Source organism: Harmonia axyridis, chromosome 6 (genome assembly GCF_914767665.1).
Source record: "Harmonia axyridis chromosome 6, icHarAxyr1.1, whole genome shotgun sequence".
Classification (NCBI taxonomy): Eukaryota; Metazoa; Arthropoda; class Insecta; order Coleoptera; family Coccinellidae; genus Harmonia; species Harmonia axyridis.
The window spans coordinates 17615896-17635506 of record NC_059506.1 but is presented as its reverse complement, the minus strand read 5'-3'; the positions used below and the strand labels follow the sequence as shown (position 1 = coordinate 17635506).

General features: G+C 31.8%; 1 protein-coding gene across 1 annotated transcript; it reads right to left on the bottom strand.

Annotated features, from left to right (window-relative positions):
• Positions 1-1483: 1483 nt before the first annotated feature.
• On the bottom strand, positions 1484-19549 carry LOC123682902 (activating signal cointegrator 1 complex subunit 2). Its single transcript, XM_045621720.1, has 11 exons — positions 19363-19549; positions 19223-19303; positions 12470-12538; positions 9916-10245; positions 7644-7850; positions 7284-7498; positions 6990-7175; positions 5217-5363; positions 4824-5071; positions 4497-4746; positions 1484-1982 (listed from the first exon to the last, which is right to left on the bottom strand). The coding sequence occupies exons 1-11, from the start codon at positions 19450-19452 to the stop codon at positions 1556-1558; spliced, it is 2250 nt and encodes a 749-aa protein (XP_045477676.1). The 5' UTR covers positions 19453-19549; the 3' UTR covers positions 1484-1555.
• Positions 19550-19611: the final 62 nt, after the last annotated feature.

Sequence of the window (19611 nt, the reverse complement as noted above, 5' to 3'; positions counted from 1 at the left end):
TAGTACCTATGAAAAGCAAAAATAATATCTAAATATAGTAGGACCCTTAATCCATGTTCGATCTCGTGAGCTTTTTCACTTTATTTACTTGTGGGTTTGTTTGTATAACTAACTTACGTGGGGTAATGATTGTATATTACATATAAATAGATAATTTAAGATTTAAAAATGAATAATTATTAGTGATGCTGTTAAGCTGTATATTATGCTTGTTTTACGATTGGAACTGACTGAGAAGTGTCGATTGGCTTGGTTACGATTGGTTCACATCCGGCTCGAAGGACCAATTGATTCATTTTTAGGAAGTTTCACTCAAGTAATTCAGTTATTCAGATACATCCTCTATACATATAACTGAAGAATTTTATCTCGATGGAATGCGTAGTTAATGAAATGATCATGAAAACTAAATTTCGAACGAAAAATAAGTATTTTTAGGAAACTTCTAGTCAGCCTTAACCCATCAGTATTTTCGTTCAGGCAGCCGGAAAGAATTGAATTTCACCAAAGATTCGCCATCGGTGGGTAGAACTTCATTGTTTATGAACATTTCCGGCTCATTATTCTAAGAACATATATAAGAGGCGCTTTGTTTATTGTTAATTTGTTTGAATGAACATGCTGACCGCATGGCAAATTTCCACCTGAACCCATCATGTTGTTTCATGTTTCCAATTCATGAAAATATAATTCTTGAGGACTGTGGATAAGCGGATTCTTTTCTATAGGTTTGGTTTATTGAATTCTTTACACTTCAAACGTAAATTGCGAAAAATAATTTTCTCCAAAGATATCATAAGTACATTCTGACAATAATTAATCCAATGTTCAAATGAAAATTGACAAAAAATGGATGGTCATATTGTATTGATTCTCCTAGCTGGAAATTGGACTGATGAAATGAATTTCAAATAATGAAAATAAAGAAATCAAATTTGGAAAAATTCGACGATGTATTATTATGAAATAAATGATGCATATTTCTACTGGTTGAATATTGTAGGTTTCGAGTGCTCTATATTCTGATACACCAGGGTCCATAATTTTTTTATGATTTGAGGTGAAGAAAAACAAAAATGATGATCCTGATCGAATACAAATTATTTTATAGAGTGTACAATGATTTTTTTTTAATTCTTAGCGGCAAATTTTTTACAACTGAGCAAAGTAGCTCTTAGAATTTTTGAAAAGAGCCTTTGGCAAATAGATGAATTTTTTTTTAATTTTCAGTAATTCTTAAAACATAAAATATCTGGTCTAAACTTTTTAGAATGTGTTTTGCAATGCAGAGAACCTAAAATCTCTGCAAATCTAATAAGAAATATACTAAAGCCCGAGTTATTTATTCCTTATTCCCAATTAAACATTCAAAAGTTCATACCTCTGAAGGGAAAACTAGTGCAAAATATTGTAATATCAAAATTGATGTGTTTATTTAATTTTTTTAAGAGACAAAGTTTTGTGAGGAAAAGAATAAAAACTCTTAGGAACAAAATGAAAATTTATTCTATAACAAAAAAGTAGTAAAAAACAAACGAAATAACTGTGAAAAGATTTATGAAGGGATCATTCCCTTGTTTCTCTTAAACTGTGCACCACCTTTTCTATTATGATTTGCACGACTAGATTTCTGAACATTTTTCTTTTGTCTGGCATTCACCACATTCTTCTCTTGGCCTTGTCCTTTTGGTTTACCAACAACATCTGTTTTTCCCCTACGACTTTTCATTCTTGCCTCATATCGGGCTCTGACAGCAGCAGGGTCTTCACAGAATGCTTTAAAACTTGTTTGATTATCCTTTTCAATTGGCTTTCCTTCATCATCAAATTCATTATCGCTGTAGCTTGTATCACTCACAAGCTCTTCTTCATTTACTTTCTCGTATTTTTCAACATCATGTTCAATTACAAAATCAGGTTCTTGGAGATTATCTCTATCATCGTATTCATCATCTGTGTTGTCGTAACGATTATTATATTTTCTAAAAAAATGTTCCAATAAACAAGGCAAACTATTCAAATTTGTGATTATGATAAAAAAAAATTGAAAATCACAAACAAGGTGTTTATAATAGTCGTAATATTGAACAATTTGGATAGTCTGAACCAGTGGTGGAAAATTGTCCAGTCTATTCATTTATGAGGTATGATGATTGTCTCTTGAATGCTTTCATAGATTTCCTTGAAAATGTCAAGGATCAAATTTAGGTCAATGAATAATATTCAGTTTTGGAAAATAATTAGTAGCACAGAACCAGATGGAGAAAATTATAATTTTAATGTTCTCTAAACCTGCATTTATCCACTCCTGGACTTATGTTCCTTTCAACTCTTTCCATATGTCTCTGTCTTGTGCCATGTTTTAAGGACTATCTACATATACATCATGTTACATTCAGTATAACACCCTGTATCAAATACTTCAAAAACAAATGAATGCTTATAAATGACATTGAATATTTACATTTTATGTAGCATTAAATTTGTTTATTTCTGAATCATGCTTTGATCCATTTCGCAACATTTTCAGAGAATTAGTGACCTTAAAGTATTCAAGGGGATAATATCCAAGATTTTGCTGGACATGGAAGTCTACTTGATTGTGGAGTGAGAATGTAATTCAAATTAACACTATTCCAATTTATTTAATATTATAGTGAATTTCAACTGAAATCATTGTAAAATGTTCAAGAGTTAAATCGGTAGCAAATTTTTGGTAAAATACATAAAACATTCCGTATCTCATAAACAAATAGACTTAGAAAAATTTTTCTACACTGGTTCAGACTATACCAATTATCCTGCATTCAAATTAGAAGCAGTTATTAATGAATTATTCTGTATATAAATAAAAATTGTTATAGTTAATATACAATACCATATTTATACAGGGTGTCTCGGGAGTAACTGTAGATACTCTTACCAGAGGTAGAGTAGGACTAGGGGAGTAAGGATTGACAGCAAAAAATCCATTTCTGCTATTCCTCAGAAAAGATATAGGGTGAGTTTGCATATTCATGGAAATAATGAAACAATCATCAGATCCAAACTTATCGGCGGAATTTATTGAAATTTCAGTCAGAGTTATTAATTATTCCAGAACCGGACTCAATATTTCTCATTTGAAGTGTTCAGGCTAAAAATATCGCTTTGTATTTCGAATTTAGAATCATTGTTTATATTTCCAAAAAGAGAATAAATTCAGCTTCAACACCCGGTATCACTCAAAATCATCACATCTAACATTTTTTTTTATGAATTTTTTATCGGGGGAATTTATTTTAATTTCAGTCACAGTTATTAATTATTCCAGAACTGGACTCAATATTTCTCATTTAAAGTGTATAGGCTAAAAATATCGCTTTGTATTTCGATTTTAGAATCATTGTTTATATTTCGAAAAAGAGAATAAATTCAGCTTCAATACGCGGTATTACTCAGTCATCACATCTAACATTCTTTTTTATGAATTTTTTAAATTGGAGAAAGTTCGAAAAATTCGATTTATTCATATAAACATGACTGAAATATCTCGTGATATCTAATATATTATAAGAAAGCGAATGATTGATCTTTATATTGGAATTCGGTAAAAGTTATATGCAGAGTTGTTCGAATTGAAAACCATTAGCTTATTTCTTAATATATCGCAACAGTTAATTATTTCATTCAACTAGTGGGTTGAGATCTGGAGATCAAGAAGACCATGAAACAGGTCTTCCTTGACCTAACCATCTATTTGGGTAAGTATTATCAAGTATAATTCCAAAATTTCATAACTATATGCAACAAAACCAATAAGTTATTACTATCTCAAATTTCAGTTGTCAGCATATTTTCAGAATAGAAAAGGACCACAAAAAATGTTTTGAGGAATTCATATTTCGTCTTTGAGTATATATTTTTTTTTTCTGCTTTTTATTGTTGTTCCAACGGATGAATTATTTCATATATTAGCAAATTATTATCATATGCAAGCAGTTCATTGTGTTTCAAAGAAGATTTTTACTCTTTATATTCATTCACAACTTTTACGAGATACCTCACTCCTCTCCAATTTCAAAAATTCTTAAAAAATGAATGTTAAATGTGACAACTTCGATTTATACCGCGTATTGTAGCTGAATTTATGCCCTTTAAGGAAATATAGACAATGATTTTAAATTCGAAATACAAAGTGATATTTTTTACCTGAACACTTTTAATGAGAAATAATGAGTCCAAACCTGGAATATTGGAATAATTAATATCTCTCTGACTCAACCTTAAGATGTGCCAATAAAATCCCAAATATCAATAAATTCCGCGGATAAGTTTGTTTCTGATGATGTCCATGAATATGCAAACTCACCCTATAGCTTTCTGAGGAAAGGCATTAATTAATTTTTTGCAGTCAATCTGTACTCACCTAGTCCTACTTTACCTCTGGTAAGAGTATGTACAGTTATTCCCTGGACACCCTGTGTATCTCATATTCAATATTGTTTCTAACTTACATCCCATCCATAACTAATGTTTTCATTTTTTCTTTCTCTTTCTTATCATTCAACATGGCTAGAGCATCATCAAATCCTGGTTTCTTTCCACGATAAGCTAATGTTGGTTTTGGTGGTAGAGGTTCTGGTGGAATCCTAATAGAATCAAAGGGAATTTCAAGTAAATGTGGCGGGATATTTTCTTCTAGAATAGCTTGTATAAGTTGATCCGTGTTGTAGTCAAAGTGTTCCAAGCATTTCTCCACAAAACCTATAGAAATATTAACAAGATAGGAAATGATTTCTTATAAAAATAAATGTTACAAAGAAATATAGGTTTTAACATACCATCGCCCAAATGAGGAAATATTGTTGTTACCGACTGAATTTTGTCATCTATATCATTTGATGGAACATTAATACTACCAGCCTCTTCATCATGATTAGTGGAACAGCTTTGTTGTGGTTCATCATAAAGGATTGGCTTCGGTAAGTGATTGATAAATGCTGATTCAATACTGAATTTGTCCTTGATAAAATCATTTCTTTCCAAACTATTGAGAGATGTTATAATGTATGCAGTCCTGGTTTTATCTCTATTCATTGTTTAAGGAATTTTAAATTTGTGTTTCAATACAGCGGCCATTCTACTGAATTAAGTTTTAGAATGTATCAACTGACTGAGGTGATTTTATTCAGATTACATGTTTTTATATGTGAACTTATAATAACAAAGGATACATAAGAGAAAAATCTTCAAACATCTCAATGGTTTGAGATAGAGGATATTTATGATTATAATCACAGATGAAAATTTCATATTCTAATGCTGTTGTAATTGTGTCTATAAACATTTCTAAATACTTTTCCTGTTCTTTTGATTTTCCTCTGAAAAATAAATAAGATTTCAACACAACAATAGAGTTTCAATATGAAATAATCTGATTTCTACATATTCAAGTGGTAATTGGACTAATCTTATTTAATCTATTAATCCATAGTCATTTTCTTAAGTGAAGATAAATTCAATCAAATATTCAATATTCTTTCTGATAGTTTCAAATGTGAACTATGAGAAAGATGTCTGATAGAAACTTTGATTTTGTTTTGTTTATTTTTGATAATTTACAATCTAACCATGTTGAAGAGCTGTAAAAATTGCGTATACTGTCTCTATACAGGGTGTTTCAATTTCGACTGCCTATTAGACGTTTTTGGAGAACGGGGCTTATTTGAAATCTGAAAATTTGGAATATGACATGGTTCGTGATGCCCTATTCAGCTAAAATATTTTCAAAGCTCCAGCACTTCCGGTTATACAAGAATGAAAAAGATTTTTTCAAAAGAAACTTTTTTTTTCATTTTATGTCTCAGATATTATCAAGATTTCCATTCTCAATTACTCCTTACTAAAATTTTCGCGTTGGTCCTTATGGTTTTCAAAATATTAAGAAAAAACTGAAAAAAAGATAGAATTTTCATAGTCACTATGACGTGAATTATTTTTACTGTGAATATCCTATGCGTATACTCGATTCACTTTCTCGAGATAGAATGATGTAGGAATATCGTGCATATCTTGAACTTGAGAAATATCATCACACGGTGTTTCAAATATTGTGCTAAAAATTGTGAACAAAATTTGATCATAACTTTCGATTTTCAAATTAGAACCCTATTTTTTATGATTGTTTTGGATTCTAAGGAGAAAAATAAGGGTAATGTCCAAACATGATTATGCTCCCAACTTCATTAATTCAAGAGTTATTCGAGATTTTATGAATTTATATAATACGTAGAGTCAATTTCATTCCATCTGTTTCCGGACAGACTAGCAATAATACTCTGTGATTATAGAAATCATCGAACATTAAATCTGAAATTTCCTCATCTTCATCATTTAAATGAGAAGATACATATCTTGAAAGTATGTTTCATACTTTGTGAATATCCATTATACTGGAGTTCCTACCTAGAAAAAAAAATCTCTACCACATGATAATCATGCAGCACTCCTGTGTGCCAAAGTTGAAGAATATGCTATGCATATAAAAAAGCGATAGAATACATTTTATACTTATATCTTCTTGTTAATTGGTGATAAATGTGGATATTTCTGATTGAATACTTGACGAGGTCTTGAAACAATTCTGTTGCATTCACCGTGGATATGGAATAGATCCAGAATTTCCTTATTTGAATAACAGGGATTCATTTAGTGAAATTATAATCTACTAGCTTCAAAAATGAATACACCTGTCACTTTGAAATGATTTCATATTTTAATTTCTATGATCATAGAATACTGCTTTGAAACACACTCTAGAAACAGATTCAATGAAATTGACCCTACGAATACATAAATTCATAAAATCTCCAGATGCATTAAAATCAGGCTAAATTTATACGGCTAACCATTTTGAATGTCAGTCAGATTTTCAGTTTTTTCAAGAGGGAGTTACCCGTTTTATAGAGGTATTGATGATGAAATACTGAGAATAAATAAATACTCACTGAAGGGATATGGTTTTCTCCAAAATGAACGATATGAAATTATGGAAATTATCTACAAATTTTATTCTTGCTTGACCAATTTTTTCCATTATTCTTTTGTATTTATTATCACCTTTTATCAATTCTATTCTACTTTCAAGTATTTCGTATATATCATTGAAAATACCATCATAATTTTTAGCTAACCTGAAAAAGAAATATGGTGTTTTTAATTTCATTTCACTTTATAAAAAACCATGAATCTGAAATGCATTTCCAGGTGAAAATGGTATTTTTACGCTTAAATATACTTACTTTTCTGGAACGTCCAGAAAATATGCAATTTCTACAGTTGAACTCTTGAGACGAAAAAGTGCACTCAATGTGCTTATCATATTCAGACAATAGTCAACTACAGAATTCACCCAAACTAAATTGAAAATTTTTGGCCTTTCGTCTAAAGATATGGGAACAGGGTTTATTCCTGGGTCGAATTTTCCTGTTATTTTCCCTCTTATCATATCAGAAATCTGTAATAATCGTTGAATCTCTAGAGAAAGCATCAAGTTTATGTAAAAAATAATAAATATTTCATCAAAGTATCTGCAAGAACAATGGTAACAACATAATAACTTCTAGTGAAAATGGCTAAAATAAGAAAACCTAATTGCTCACCAATATGAATTCTTTCAAAAAATTCTCTATTTCCTTTTCTATGAACTTTTCTTGTCCCTCACATGAAAAATAAATATCACTCAATATATTGATTAATTCATTATCAAAATCCTGGTATAAAAGAGTGATTGTTAAAGTTATTGATAAATTGAGTAGTTTCTTCTCTATTAAATACTTAGCTCCTACGGACGTTGGCATATATTCTGTCTGAAATTGAAAAAAACCCTACCATTACTGAAAATGTTTTGAATCAAACGGTTTGATTCAAACCGTAAATATTAATATTATTGTTTCACATATAATCACGTGCATTTTTGGCAGTCCAAAATCCAGATATGGACATTCTTATGAACGTGTCAACTTAGCTGTCATACAGCGTAATAAAGTACCTTGTATGAGCAAAAAACCAGGCACCTAGAATAAAAAATTCAGCCTGAAACTGAATAGACTAACGGAAATGAATTCCTAGTGAAAAACGAAAAAACGAGTGAAGTAGATCAAAATACTATCAGTAGGATGTTGGGATATGATTATATCGTCTCATAAGCATAAGAAATAGTAACCAGCGGAATTAGAGAAATAAACTTAGAGCAGTTCAATGAAATTTTTTGCTGTGGTGCTGGATAGACATTTTAAGTAGCATGACTGTAATGGACCTCAATAAGAAATTACTTTCGTTTAGCTTACTCTTATCTTTTGCTATGAGGATATTTATTTTAGTGATTTTGTAACCAGTATTTTGTTCATCAGACTTATTTTCGATAAGGAAGGATTTACGATAAACCGTCTTCAAATTTTCAGGAATGTGATATAACGATAGATTCTGACAGTCTGACTGCACCATCCAAAACGATCTTAGAATCAAGGATATGTGAGCTCAATGCTTTGATTGCAGTCTGACTGTCAGAATTTTTTCAGAGAAAGCTCAACGAAATAGGGAAGAATAACAATAACTGGGTTCCCAGTCACTCAGGAATTGAAGGAAATGAAGAGGTCAACACACTTGCCAGAAAAGGAACACAAACTCTTTTCATGGGCCCATAGGTAAATGAACCTACAAGAAAGAGTTTCAAGAGGAGGAAAACCGAAAGAGAAACATTCTGGTGGAATCTTTCTGGGTTGGATCATTCCAAAAAGTTTAGAAGAAACTTTGATACAGCAAGATTTAAGAAGTATCTGGATCTAACAATAACATGCTACACCTCCTCATTGATTCCTTATAGGACATTGACGCCTCAGGAAGCACCTTATGAGAATGAGTCTAGCAGACAACGAGTAGAGACTCTGTGGGGAGGAGGAAGAAACTCCAGATCGCCTGGTGTGGAATGCCTTGCCATCGCTAGCCAACGCAAAAAATTCGTTGGACAAGAGACTTGTTATAAGTGAGGAAAGCATCTCAGATACTGGACTTCATTAGAACTCTACAACTGTAGGACGAACTATAAACTAGACCAACTACTGCGCTTACTAATTCAATTCAAATTTATTAAATTACTGCTGTTCAGTGTCAACGTGAATTTTACTGCCAGCTAAGTTCATGCCAAAATGAAATTTGATAAATTGGAGGTGAAAAGGATAAACCAGACAGCATGTTATAAATTATATATTGAAAAATGATGAAGAAGAATTATCGAACCAACTCATCTTCTATTCTATACAATTATGTGTAAGGATAACGAGGGGATTATTCAAAAAACAAAGAAAAGAACAACGGACACTTTTCCTCGAGGGACGTACGTTATTCTTTTCTTCGTTTTTTTAATGATCCCCTCATTATCCTTTGCACATGTTTGTTGTTCCTGGACTCGGATGTCTAGAAGGTATCTATAGATGTCTACATGTTGAAGTTGATTGTTGCCCGAAAACCCATTGGTTCTGCCCACCGAAAACACAAATAGGCGGCTGGCTCCTGTTGTTGACTCCGTTCGTTTGATATTTTCTTCCAAGTGTTGTTAATCCTAGCATTTTTTCACCGTATTGACGACGGCCGAAACACGTATCTACAGTTAGCACTTTTCCTTAAGGAGTGTCTGTCTATTCTTTGTTCATTCTATACAATATTGAAAAAATACTGGCAGAATGGTATAATACTAGCAATTTTCAAGAAATTATCTACAATTCAACAAGGTTTTGAAGATATCCGATATGGACAATTCTTCCTAGAATTGAGTAGAGCACAGAAATTAATGGACAGTGCGATACACAAAAATCAGGAATTATTTCATCTATTTTTTTCAAGAAACTTTTATGAAAACAATTTTTTAATGCTTACCTCTGATTCCCTGAACACAATAAGTCGTCTAATCACCATGTAATATTTATTGAAAATTTTTTTATAAACATCTTGAAAATCTTTACTAAGATCATTGTAAAGATAAATTGGAATGGGGTGTAGTATGAAATTCCTTAAACTGTCTTGTACATTTTCTTTAAATAATACATTACACCAAAACTGTTGGTAGGAACATTTAATTAAATATTCTAGAAAGAATAAATAATGCTTGTTATTTTCAATGAAATAAATATTATCTTCTTCAGGAATATTGAAATTGTATTCTATATACTCAAAAGCTGGTACAAATTTCGGTATCCACGATTCATGCTGAAATAAAAATTGAATATTAGACATCAGTGTTGAAACATTCTATTTGGTTATTTGATGCATTTTATCCAAATCTTTTGAAAGGTATAAGTTTTGAATAATGGTGGGCATAGAAAACATATGATTTAAATTGTTTATTGTTATTGGAATATATTATTTATTGAATATAATAATAGAGAAATAGTTTGTTAGAAAACCTTATTGATTTTATGAAACAAAATTATACTTATGTCTCCAAATCAAGGCATACTGTTACAATACAGAAAAAAATAAATGAAATAAAATACAATATAACATAAAAAACGCTGAAGATCGCTAATGGTTCGAAATGGGGAAAAAAAATAAAATGAAATCATCTTTCGAATGGCATAATAAAAAAGGTATGTTCTTGGGAAAAAGTTTTAGAGCGACGTGACGTCTGGTCTGGGTCTTTTCTTAACAATACCAAATAATGACATGTGTCAAACGGAGGTCAAAAAAGTTTAAAAGTATGATATCAACGAGGAATATTCCAATTAACTTCTCAACAACTGGAATAGTACCAAAAAATCTCAAGAGAAATATCAAGGAGCTAGGATTATAATACCTTAATCCATCTAGGAACAATTTTTTTGGTGAACATTTGAATTAACCCCATTAATTCTGATATAACAGGCCAATTGAAAAGCCCTCGGTCTACAATAGTAAAACACATTTTTTCGGCAAAATTCGATTTTATTGTTCAACATAGTTGCGATTATAGCGATCATCCAAATTTTCGATACAATTTATGTAGTCAATTTGTCTTTCGTTTCAAAATAGGCCTCAGTTTCGGCGATTACTTCTTCATTGGCGCTAAATTTCTTTCCAGTGAGCATTCTTTTGAGGTCTGATAACAGGAAAAAGTCGCTGGGGGCCAGATCTGGCGAATACGGTGGATGCAGAAGCAATTCGAAGCCCAATTCATGCAATTTTGCCATTGTTTTCATTGATTTGTGACACGGCGCATTGCCTTGATGAAACAGCACCGTTTTTATGTTTAAATGGGGCCGTTTTTTGATGATTTCATCCTTCAAACCAATCCAATAACGCTATATAATAATCACTGTTGATGGTCTGGACCTTTTGGAGGTAATCAATGAATATTATACCTTGCGCATCCCAGAATACTGATGTCATAAACTTGCCAGCTGCTTTGTTTTTCCTAGCTTTGGATTCGGTTCATCGAGTGCAGTCCACTCAGATGACCGTCGATTGAACTCCGGAGTGAAATGATGGAGTCATATTTCATCCATTGTAACATATCGACGCAAAAATTCAGGTTTATTGCACTTAAACAGCTTCAAACACTGCTCAGAATCATTAACACGTTGTTGCGTTTGATGTTTGATCGATTGTAAGCTCGCGCACAGTGGCGACGCTAGGGAGGTCCAGGGGTGACCGGGCCCCCTAAAATTCTCATGTAAAAATATTCGTGAATGATATGATTTACACGTTCAGATCATATCTTCACAATGTTTGCTATTTCTATCAATTTCACTTTATGGTCATTCAAAAGTATTTTGTGAACTTTTTTGATTTTTTCGTCGGTGACAGCCTCTTTTGGGCGTCCACTGCGTTCGCCGTCTTCGGTGCTCATTTCACCAATTTTAAACTTAGCATACAAATCAATGATGGTTGTTTTTCTTGGTGCAGACCCCGGAAACTCTTCATCAAGCCAAGATTTTGCTTCAACTGTATTTTTTCCCTTCAAAAAGCAATATTTCAGCAGCACACGAAATTCTTTTTTTTTTCCATTTTGTTTCAAATAACAAAAGTAACTACACTCTCAACGCAATATCCCACAAACCAATGGTCGGCCTGCTGTCAAATTTTGACACTTATCGTTTGAAGGTTGGTACTAACTAAAAATCATATGGATTTAATACTAGCACCGTCATCTGTGCATCAGACCGGGGACTTTTCAAGTGTTCTAATAGAAGTCATTCCTAGCTCTTGTATCATGACTATGTTCATCCCTTACAAATATGCATTTACTTGAAAATTTCTAGGAAAACTCTGGTTCACAATTTTATATATTAACTCCATAGCATTATAGTAAATAGTTTGTTTGACTGAAAAAATGTTTGTTGCTCATAACATATATTTTATCCTAGCATACCTATTTAAGCTCAACGAGTTAAACAGTTGATCAAAGTTTCGTGAAACTAATAATTAAACTAATAAATATTTTTTCAGTACTTACCAAGGCAGGTATTACTTCTTTTATAGTGGTCACACGTTTCTTGTTTTTCTTTCTATCTTTGATTTCATTCTGTAATTTGAAACAATTACATTAACCTCAACAAATATTGTCCTCTTGCAAAATTGCAAGAAATGAAAATGGTAAAAACAAATATAGCAAATAATAAATTTCCAACAAACATGTGTTTACTCCGAGTGTCGAAACTTTTAATTGTATCAAGGATACGTTAAAAAAAACAGTTGCAATATAAAAACTAACCAAGATAATAATTTTTTTATAGCTTTCCTAATAGCTATCCATACATATAATAAATCAGTAGTGGCTGTTTACATATTGAATAAAATTATCACAAGATAGGATTGAGAGAATTGTTGGAAAGTGTATGGACATGATTAATTTGGTCCTGCCAATTTGACACCTTTATTTATTACCTTTTTATTTTAGTAGCATTGAGAAGCATTGTTTCAAACTCAAATTGTCTACAACCCATTCTAATTTGCAAGGATAACACAGAAAAACAAAATCAAACATTTTTTGTTGCATGAAGTTTTTCTACAATTGTTTACTAATTTGGGTGCGCTGATTTCAAATCTACCCTCAGATTTTTTGTATCAGCTCTAGTTAGTGAGATACAAGTACCGTCTTGAATTCACATAAGTAGTCGATAGTTTCTATCAATAGCGGTGTAACTTAACATGTTCCTTTATAAATTTCATTATGTCTTCCTCAATAAGGACGTGTTTAAATAATCCTGATTGTTTTTGTGTTATTTGTATATATATATATATATATATATATATATATATATATAACTACCTTAACAGGAAAAAGTATTTACTTTCTTTCTTTATTCATAAAGATAATTTTGTGTTTTGTACTGATATTCCGAGACTAATGACTGCAATGGGATTAAAAGAGTATAATCCAAATCAGTGGCGGTTGTTCATTGATTCGTCAAATACGAAGTTTGAAATGTGTACTTTTACATAATGGTTACAGACTTGGTTCCTTACCTTTTGCTCGTTCTTCAAAGGTTAAAGAAGAATATCCTACAATATATTGTAGGATATTCTTCTTTAACCTTTGTAGAATGAGCAATAGGTAAGGAACTAGATACATCTAGTTCTCGACAAAATCAACTACAAGGAAAATAACTAGGTTGTATGTGTTGATTTAAAAATGGTAAATTTTCTCCTGGGCCAACAAAGTGGTTACACAAACTATCCCTGTTTCCTATGGTCAGTGCCGTATCTAGGGCGTGGCAAAAGTGGCACTTGCCAGGGGCGCAAGGTCTGCAGGGGCGCCCAAATATATCAAGAGAAAAAAATATTGAAGCACCAGACGTAATAATTAGAAAGATCACAACTCGGTTTTCATGTATACGTCTCGCAACGAGCAATGCCGAGGAATCTGGAAACCAAGGACGGAGATCTTTCTTTTTTCTTGGGGGCGCTACAGAATTTGTTGATAAGTACCATAAGTTATAATTAATTTATTCATCACAGCTTACTAACTGGATTTTTATAATAATTTGGATTTTCCTGAGGAATACCAGAGAGCTGTTTGAATTTTTTTTTCGAAATCGATAGCAGATACGACAAAACTACAACAAACCAAAGAGTGTTGTACTAGACCAGAGTTTCTTTTCACATTTTTCTATAGAACAAGAACAAGAATAAGTGCTTCACAAAAAAATAGTTCTGGTGGAAAGAAGCTTCCAGAAAAAATATCACCCTGTAGATTTGCATACAAAATAAGCATATCACAAGATGAAAACTTTAAATCAGAAGATTAATGTCAATTCAAGTTAAATATCTTAAGAAGGGAAGGTGCTATGAGAAAAAAAAAACTTTAACACCGGTATCTCAGAACCAAAGCGTTTGCAGATTCATGTTATAAGACTTTTTTCTCAAAATGATCCGAGAAATCTGTCATTTTCATTTGTACACATTAGGAACACCGTTTAGATATAATCAATTCAAAACTGATATCTGCACAATTAAATTGCAATTTGAATGAATCACAATAGTATAACACGGCCCAGACAATTTTTCGATGCGAATTACTCAGTTCAGTACTTTGATAACTACAGTATTGAAATTTTGTGACGAGAATGAAACAAAAAACCGAAAACAACGAGTAAGTGCATACCAATTACGAATGCAAAAATTACAGATGGCAAATAAGGGGCGACACCGACAAAGCGGATAGATAAAGGAAAATAATAAACCTCGGACATTGATGTGCTCGTAGTGCAGTAAAAGTACTCATCTTGAAAGATGTGGCTCTGCCTATGGTTATGGGACAGCCGAGCTAAAGCTGAGCACTGGACAAAAAGAGACTGGCCTTCTAGGGAGGCTTTCATTCCCGGTAAGCAAAATGTAATTAATGCTCCACCAGTATCCAGAGACAGAATTATATTGCCTCCTTTGCATATAAAACTGGGGTTGATAAAACAGTTCGTAAAAACTGTTAACAAAGATGGGGAATGTTTCAAATACATTATGAAAGTGTTTCCAAAATTGAGTAGTAAGAAAATCAAAGGTGGTATTTTCCATGGCCCACAAATCAGGAAGATGATACATGATAAAAATTTCATCAACCATATGACAGTTGTCGAGAAATGTGCATGGGAAGAGTTTGTTTGGGTAGTGAGGAATTTTTTGGGCTGTATTCAGCACGTTGAACAGTTGCTGATACACTTCCAGCGGCTAGGATGCAACATGAGTATTAAGCTTCACTACCTTCACAGCCATCTAGACTATTTTCCTGAAAATCTCGGTGACCTAAGCGAGTAACAAGGAGAGCGCTTTCACCAGGATATTCGCACTATGTAGGAGAGGTATCAGGGGTACTGGAATGAACATATGATGGCTGATTATTGTTGGAGCATTCAAAATAGTACTCATAATACATCTCACTCTAGAAAATCCAAAAAAGGAAATTTCATTCAGAAAAAATATATTTAATAAATTTTTTGAACTTAAACTGTGTGCATTTTCAAAGAAACTCCAAAACTAGAGCTACTACATGAAAACAATAACAGTGTAAACTGTAAATGAAAATTTTAGGTTAGAACTTAGAACATAGATTATTCGAACCGAACTGCTGTGTTTATATTTGGCATCACTCGAAATTTGAAATTCAAACTTAAAACCACAGATTACTATAGTCTGTGTTAGATCTTTCATAGATGAATATTATTTATTTGAGATTTTAAGGTTAATTCTTGCACGAAAAATAAACAACGATATCATATAAATGAAATATAATGAATGAATGGATATGAATATCAGAGCTAATATGGGTGGTAGCGAGCTCAATTCGTTATAATTATCGAAAATGAAATAGAAATCAAGAGAAGAATATTTAATCTTTAGCGTCAACGAAATTGGAATAACTCATTTATTTGATTATAAACACTACTTTGTTCAACAAATGGAATGTTAAACGTGAGTTTATGATGGTTTTTCTAATTTAGTAGCTTATTTCCAAGGTTCAAGAGGTATATCTTATGCTTGAGAAAACTTCAGTGTTCCGGTTTTCAGGGGTGAATTAGCTCATTTTGAAAATTTAAAATGGCTATATCTTTTTAACAGGGCCGAATCGGAAAAAATGGTAAATGAAAAAAGTGTTTCTTTTGACCTCAAGAACCTTCGGTTAAAATATATGTACAAGTCAAAGACTCACCCTGTATATTTGAAATCAGCGTGGAAAAACTATTCAGATTCATGTAAAAAATCTCATGCTGTTTTCCAGTGTAATAAATTTGATTTTGTGTTTGTGGGTGTTCGGCAATTGCTGAGATAAAAGCTATCAATATTAGCTCGCACACCTGTAATAACTGTAGATTATTTTGTCTTTGGAATTTCATTGTTAAAAGTGTCCATATACGATCTGAATTACATATTTAACTTGATCTTTCATCATTTCTTGCCTCCGAGTAATAAACATAGATAGAGGGAGCATACATTATTTTCAGTAAGCGAATTTTGTCTCCAATGAATTATCAAATTTAACATAAAGGGCGCGGAAATGAAAACATACGAGTATCAGTGATTCGATATTACACTCAATTCCATAGACATATACTGCTTCACAAAAGTTAAGGAAGTTCAGAGTTTTTGAGACTGTTCAAAACTCCAGAACGCCTGAAGCTATCGCTTTGCGACCTTTTGGTTTTTTCATACAAAGTTTCTGTCAGAACTTAAAGACACAATTTGGTTTTTCGCAGTGCATCAGTTGAAAAATATCTTCTTTCGGCCATAACTCCAGAACTCCTGAAACTATCGCTTTGTGACCTTCAGGTTTTTTCATGCAAATTTGATGGAACTTCTGTTTCTGTTAAGAATATCCTATCATTACATTTGAAAGTTCGGAGTAAAATGAACAAAACAATGAACTTCTGACTTAGCGCCCCCTATCGAAAGCAGCAAAAACAAATTTATCATGAGTATATTTTGTCCTCAATCAACAAGATATTATCTCTCAGACGAGATCTAATTTGCTCGAAAATGTTGAGCCAATCTGAAGTTACAGACATTTCAATCAGTCAGATTTCTCCCTTTCCCCTACCCTTATTCGATGTCCTAAAATCGAAAGTGACAATTCAAAAAGATAGAGAATTTTCCAAGGATTAGAGTGATGATATTTTTTCTTCAACTTTATAAACATTTTCGAGTGAAATTAATTTTTCTACTCGACGATAGCTATCAAGCCCCCTAGCGGTAGAGGTATGGACTTCAAAACAATTTCCAGTGTGTTTTCTTGTACACTTTAGTGATAAAATTTTTTACCCTGTACATATTTTCAATGAGTAAAGATGATATCAAACAAGAACAAAAAGTGTGTAGAAAAAAAAGAGGATGTTGAAAAGTTGAAAAATAAATTTGACCTATTGCAAGTTTTAAATAGAACATATCCAAATATTATTAATCAATAAAAACAAACAAAAAAGGAATATGATAAACTACTCATAAAGAAAAGAAGGCAAAACTGGGAAAAAAGAATTTATAACTCTGATGATAAAAATAAAAGAATGTGAACCATTTGTAAAGAAAACAATAAACATAGATAGAGGAAGTATACGCAATTTCAACATGTCCCCAACATGGTTAGATTACGTCAGATTGTGATATATTTTCAAATCCACAATCATTAGGAATGTATTTTATATTGAATTTACTTGAGTGATTCCCGATTAAATATGCAAATTTGAATATTTGGAATCCGATATTTGTCCTAATTGTCATATTTATAATAAGCAGAATATTTATTATTTCCGCTATCTACCTTCTGAAATCCAAGGTTTGGCAACTTTTGCTCTCCTAGTGTCGTTCGGCGCACTTGAAGTTTGTATTCTGAATTTCTGATATATTTAAGTATTTATTTAAATATATTTTGAGTTAATATGAAACGTTGATTCACCATGGGACATAAGAAGTGTGTTCTTTGTGGAGAAACTCGCGAATTGAGTGAAATATTGTATCACTGAGGGCCAGTTGCACCATTTGCCTAAACATTGATTAAAAATTTAAACGTTGATTACTCTATGATTTCTCAAGAGAAATCAGAAATTAAAGAATGTTTAAATTTTAATCATTTCAGTGCGCTTCATATCAAATTTGATAGTTCATGTTGGGAACAAAATTTACTTACTGAAAATGACATATGCTCCATCTATCTGTGTTTATTACTCTGAGGTTGAAGTCAACTTCAACTCATTGGGTTTGCAGTTTTTGAGACATTGACACTGATACAGATGATCAGCCTTCTATTGCCAATGCTATGCAAAAAATAATAACTCTGAAAAATATCATGAAAAAGCTTATTTCAATAAGCTTAATAAATAAATAAATTATTATTATTAATACAGATGAAGATAAAATACTCTTTCCGATGAGTTTAAGAAGCATCTGGTAGCGGCAATTCACAGATCTGAGGTTTGAGAGTTGAAGGCTGAATTTGAGAAAATGAAGAGTAAATGAACTCTAACGTTGAGCAGATGGCAACTGAATTTAAGTATAGATAATTCATGCCCAAAAGTATTATGTTCTTCAATATTGATTAATTACCTAAATTTGAATTAAAATATAAAATACTGGATGATATGCGAGTCATGCATATTGGTTGAACTGGAAATTGTTGATAAAGATTTTAAATGAAAGTTATTACTGGTAAAAAACTGGAAGAAATATACCTCTCCAGGCCATCTTTGTAAATCAAGATTCTGTAAACATCATTTCGAAAAAGAGAACTACCATAGTCGCCAGGTACTATGGGTATGGTCCGTATATCACCTTGGTGGTTAACATGTAGAAGTGACCTTGAAACCCTTGAAAGACGTCCAATTTTCAAATTGGCAGCTATGTTACCAGATTGAAAATAACATTTATTTATTTGCTATTATTGGAGTAGGCTTATGTCAAGTAGAGGGCTGTATGAGGATATAATACTACCATTCAATTTGGAGCTCCTAGTTTTCAATTAACTTCTCAAAAATAAACATTTATTTTAATCATTTAGTTCGTAGAGCTTACGAAGGAAAGAACTAAGCAAAGAAAACCCTTCCTCTCTGAAAGATGAAATTTTCCAAACTAACTATTTTTGGCATATTTTACATAATAACCGGGTCAATATTCAATTTTCATTGATTTTTTGTTCGCTTTGCATTTAGATGCCATTTTTTTTATCTTCAAATATGTGCATTAAAACATCTCATTTTTAATAATCTCCTTTTTAGATATTACATACCCAATTCCCATAAGAACTTCTTTCCAGTTCATGACGTTTTCTCTCAATGTAGACATTATTTATGGGAAGTTTATGTGGATTCTGCAATATATTTTATTTGAATTATTATTGGAATAACTTGAATATGTAATTATATTTACCGAAAATAAATTGAAATGACTGCAATTAACGAATTCATTCTCATCAGAATTCAAAGAAAAATCTCCAAAAATATCTGTCAATTTTTGCATTTCCCTTCAAATAGTTCCAAAAAACGAGATGAATAATAATTATTATTGAAAAGAAAATATTCAACAATTCAATTCAACCTCAAAAAGGGAAGAAATAATTTTCTATGTAATTCTGTACTTTTTTAAATTGTTAAACCGTGCCTACCAAAGATGCTGTGT